The sequence below is a fragment of the Lolium rigidum genome, chromosome 6 (genome assembly GCF_022539505.1).
Source record: "Lolium rigidum isolate FL_2022 chromosome 6, APGP_CSIRO_Lrig_0.1, whole genome shotgun sequence".
NCBI classification, from domain to species: Eukaryota; Viridiplantae; Streptophyta; class Magnoliopsida; order Poales; family Poaceae; genus Lolium; species Lolium rigidum.
In genome coordinates, this window is record NC_061513.1 from 239,209,126 (window position 1) to 239,213,651 (window position 4,526).

The 4,526-nt window shown below is 53.1% G+C and overlaps 1 protein-coding gene across 1 annotated transcript; it reads right to left on the reverse strand.

Annotated features, from left to right (window-relative positions):
* Positions 1-1,275: 1,275 nt before the first annotated feature.
* Positions 1,276-1,825, reverse strand: LOC124663855 (signaling peptide TAXIMIN 2-like). The gene is made up of 2 exons (XM_047201506.1): positions 1,695-1,825; positions 1,276-1,600 (listed from the first exon to the last, which is right to left on the reverse strand). Exons 1-2 carry the CDS (start codon positions 1,823-1,825, stop codon positions 1,477-1,479), a joined length of 255 nt encoding a protein of 84 aa, XP_047057462.1. The 3' UTR covers positions 1,276-1,476.
* Between the last annotated feature and the right edge of the window lie 2,701 nt (positions 1,826-4,526).

Consider the following 4,526-nt stretch of genomic DNA (forward strand, 5'->3'; position numbering starts at 1 on the left):
GGGGGCTACTGATGTGGGCATTACCCTTCGGGTAACTAATATTGCGCTACCTCCTACGGCCCAACCAGGGGCCCATGAAGATCATCCACCAACTAAGGTGGGCCGCCATGTCGGTTCCCGTGAAGGATTCTTGAAGAACAAGGCAAGGAGACAAAGAAACAATGGAAGTTTAGATGTAGCGCACTTAGTAACCTAGTCGTACCCGGACATGCCTCTCGAGACCTAGCTCACAATATAAGGGCCAGGAGAGGGGCTGCCGAGGGACGGACAATCAATCTAGCCATAACCATCGTAAGTCGAGAGTTAGGTCATACACAAATCTAGCTTCTCGTCGAGTTCTTAGTCAAAGCCTTCAGCTACCCCACTGTAACCCGATATTCTCAATAATCAATATCAGATAAGCAGGAAGTAAGAGTTTATCTTGTCGAGGCCCCGAACCTGTGTAAATCTCTCTCCCCATTTGTTTGGTATCCGATGTCTCGTGTTAGCCTGCAGGATTCCGTCAACCCTAAGCCCCTCAAGGTGGGCATTGCCGAGGAGTACCCTCAACACCGGCCGAAGAGGGTCTCTGGAGGGGGAGAGGCGGAGGAGGAGGCTGGCCGGAGGTGGTAGCTAGAGGTGGGGGAGGACGAGGAGGAGGAGGTGGTGGTGGTGGTCGTTGGAGGAGGAGGAGGTCGCCGGAGGAGGAGAAGGAGGTGGTCGCCGGAGGAGGAGGAGGTCGGGTGGTGGAGGTGGTCGCCGGGTGAAGGGAGGAGAAGGAAAGAGAAGAAGGGGAAGGGGAAGTGGAAGTGGAATAGAAGTGGAGGAGAGGAGGGAGGAGTAGAAAAGAGAGAGGGAGAATGGCGCAGTCGGATTTCAAATTTCGGCCTAACAATTATGTGATGCATGTGCATATGGTGGTCACAGATTTTTTATTTTCGCAGGAAAAAATCTTGACTTTGTCGTAACTTTTTACTCTTTTCGAATTTGCCGATTCTGTAAATTTCAGAACCGCCGATTCTACTACGACAAGCTTTGCTTGATTCCGGCGATGGAGGGGCGAGGACAGTGGCGGCTTTTGCTAGTGTCTGTAGTCGTCGCTAGGTGGTCCGAGTACTAATTTTGTAATTTTCTTTACTTTTTGGACTATTTGTACTAGTGTTGATGATTATTAGTAAATTGGTGGATTTCTTGCAAAAAAAAGAAAAAAACTCGATTCTAGTGTTGTGCGAGCTGTATGTGACAAATCCTCTCACAGAGAAAAATGCACAGTGGGAGAGTCTGGCACTGTCAAAGTGGCAAAGCAGAACTCCAGCGATGGCGTAGTGTTCATCAGACCCCCAGGGTCATGTCCCGTCCTGTGTGCTACAAGGAAATGGAAACAAACACGACATAGCCGGTCTCTCGTTCACCAAATATGAGATTGAGACAAGAGAACTGCTCTACGGTGACAGAGGAAACGTAGCCCATGTAGCGCCGTTGCCTGTGTGCTAGTAGCTAGCAGGGGATCTGCCTGATGAACCAGCGGATGACCTTGACCGGCATCTGGATGAGGCTCACCGCCAAGTTCGCCGCCGCCGCGCAGCACACGCAGCACGGGCACAGGCAGCTCAACGCCGACCTACGAAAAAGAAGTTCAGAGACAACCACGTTATTGAAGAAGACTAGAAGAGGACCAAAGTCGCAGCCAAGAGAAGATCGAGACACGCGCTCACCCGAGGATCCAGACGACGGCGCCGACGAGCGACAGCACGAGCGCGAGGGCGGCGAACGGCAGGCCGATCAGGAGCCCCAGTGGCCGGCACTGGCAGCCGTCCTCGCCGTCGCCGCCGCCCTCCGCCCCCATTATTATCTATCTATCGATGATCAGTCGTCTATCTCCTCCCGCCGGTTGATCTTCCGCGGTTTGGTACGAACCCGGCCCTACGTGCTTGTGGAATCCTGCAACTTGCAAGTTCGAAACCCAAACCAAACGGTTGCTAAATAACGATGTGGACGGAACTCGGACTGGCCGGCGGTCTCGATCGAGTTCGTGCGGGCGTGGGGACTCCACTCCGGGAAGTGGAGCGGAACCGAACGTGTTCGTGCGTAGCGGGCCTGGCGGAGCGGTGGGCCGTGGGCTTTCATGCTCGCCGCGGGCTCTCTAATTGGGCTGGCCCGTTTGATTCGTGCCCACGTGGGACGAGAGGTTGGTGCTCTGCTTCTCTGTGTGGGCCGACTCACGAACCAGGAGGGCAAAGGCATTGGCTTGGCACGACCACGGTTTCCCTCGAAGAAAACAAACACGTCCACGAACTCTGTCACAAAAAAAGATAAACGCGTCCACGAGCACGAGCACGAGGCGACACGGAGGAATGTGCAGTTGGTCCTACATTTCGGCGCTTATCCGCAAGGAAAATGGAGTTTTCTTAACGGACTTTCTTCATCGTTGAGCTGAATGCGATTGTTAGATTACTCAAGATTTTTTTTCAAAGTCATGGTCTCTGGTTTCAGTTTCAACATCTCGGTATTGATCCCTCCATTCGTCGTGTGAAGAGGGCCAAATGAGATAAGTGGAACAACGTCGAATGTTTTTATGGAGTCGTCTTCCCTAACGAGGTGAAAGTCGAATACTATTGTTAAATAAGTTGTGGCCGAAGACTCTTGCAAAGATGAGAAACTTACCAAAACAAATTCAAAATTATCACCAAGACATGCGCGCTAACACGCTCAACTTTGTCCGACATGTACGGATCCTCATGTCAGTTAGTGCCACCCTCAAGCTAGGAGATCTTCATTATGTACGACTTCGTCTCCTTGTCAGCAAGTCATCACCAACGACGGACTCAGGACATCTCCAACAGGACGATGCATTTCGGACGCTCAAAAGTGATCGCGAGCGTCTGTTTGCGTCCCGCGGACATATTTTGTCCACGCGTCTAATGTGTCTGGGGGTGCTCCCACCGGGACGACCTATTTTTAGATTTGCAACATATTTGAAAGCATAGGAAGTAGTACATTTGAAAGCATAAAAACTATACAAAGTAATTCTACAAGCCTAGACTAGTTGCTGCCAGACGGGCCGGCTCCATTCTTGCGTCGCTCCCTCGCCTGCTTCTCCGCCGCCTCCCGTGCGGCCTCTAGGACTCGGTGCGCCGTCGCGTCCTCTAGCAAGCACTACCGCAGCCTCGCGTTGGTGGCGTCGTCCTTGAGCGTCTCGAAGGACTCGACTATGGCCCTCTGCTTCATCGCCCTCTCCTCCGGGGTAGGCGCATCAGGGTCATCGGAAGACCATGATATGTCGGAGTCGGAGTCCTCTACGGCGGCCGCCAGCCTGCGCTATTCCATCTCGGCGTCGTACGTCGCATGGGCCGCCCGCTCCTCCTATGCTTCCTTCTCCGCTTCAGCCAAGGCCTTGGCGTCCCTGACCGGGTCGAGGAGGTCGTCTGTGCTGTCGTCGTCGAACTCCTCGTTGGAGCTTGAGGCGGGGGGAGGTGGAGTGGGAGGTGGAGGTGGAGGCGCGACAGCCTGGCCGCGGCCGGCGCTGCTCATGGTGGCTCAGTGGAGGCTGAGCGACAGCGGCGCTACGGTGGAGGTTGTGCGGTGGCTAGGGTTTGGTGGGGAGGAGATGAGATGCTCGCGCCCCTGTTTATATAGATCGAAGGCAGAGCGACGGCCGCGGCACGCGTGGCAACGCCATTACTTCGTGCGCAGAGGTAGGCGACGGCCGCGCGCCACGCGAGGCATCGCTATTTACGTGGCCTGCCGAAGCGGCGCCTCGGCGCCAGTACTGGCGGAGAAGACGCATCGACGCTGGGTCACTGCCAGGCGGGCCAGACGAAACATTCGCCAGACGCGAGCGGACACTTTGCGCGTCCGCGCAGCGTCCGCGGAGACGCATCCGAGGCGCATATTTGGGTCAGGTTTGCGTCGCCGCGGACGACCCGGTCACTTTGCGTCGCCCCGCTGGAGGTGGTACCAGACGAATTTTTCGGCCCAGCGGACACAAACGGTCGCTCAACGTCCGTTTGCGTCGCCCTGTTGGAGATGCCCTCAGAACGGTGTATGTGTGCGAGCTACTACCTCCGTTCCCTAAAATTAGATGTTTTTGGCAAGCTAATTTAGCTTGCCAAAATGTGTTACCTTAGTGAATCGAGGCTGTATTGGCTTAATCATTTAGTTAGGCTCTATTTTAGGTCTCAGCACCCGGTTAAAACATACGCTGCTCCTAGTGCAAGTCCTCTACCAACTATCGCAAAAGAAATTATTATTTCTTTGAAGTTAAATAGTGACTTTTCTTAATGCATATTCTAAATATTGAATAAAGTGTCCAAAACTAAGTGCTAGAGAGGTTAATTACTAACTGGAAACTATAAGTCCCCGAGCCCCTTAAATCTAACTTAGAGAAAATTATCCATGAAAGTTCGATGTAAGATTTTTAGGTGGCTTTGTGCGCCAGGAGAGCCATCTCATCGTTGAACCTTTTTCAGTATCTATACATTATGGGAGGAACTCCTTTGAAGATAAAATCACCGCGTGTTGTTCAAATGGCTCAAGCTAGTAAGTAA

What these genes read in the sequence shown, in the direction of transcription:
- LOC124663855 (XM_047201506.1), bottom strand. Translation starts at nt 1,825, where the DNA reads ATGGGGGCGGAGGGCGGCGGCGACGGCGAGGACGGCTGCCAGTGCCGG. An exon ending in GCCGTCGTCTGGATCCTCGG is followed by an intron (nt 1,601 to 1,694) that starts GTGAGCGCGTGT and finishes TCTTTTTCGTAG; the next exon opens with GTCGGCGTTGAGCTGCCTGT.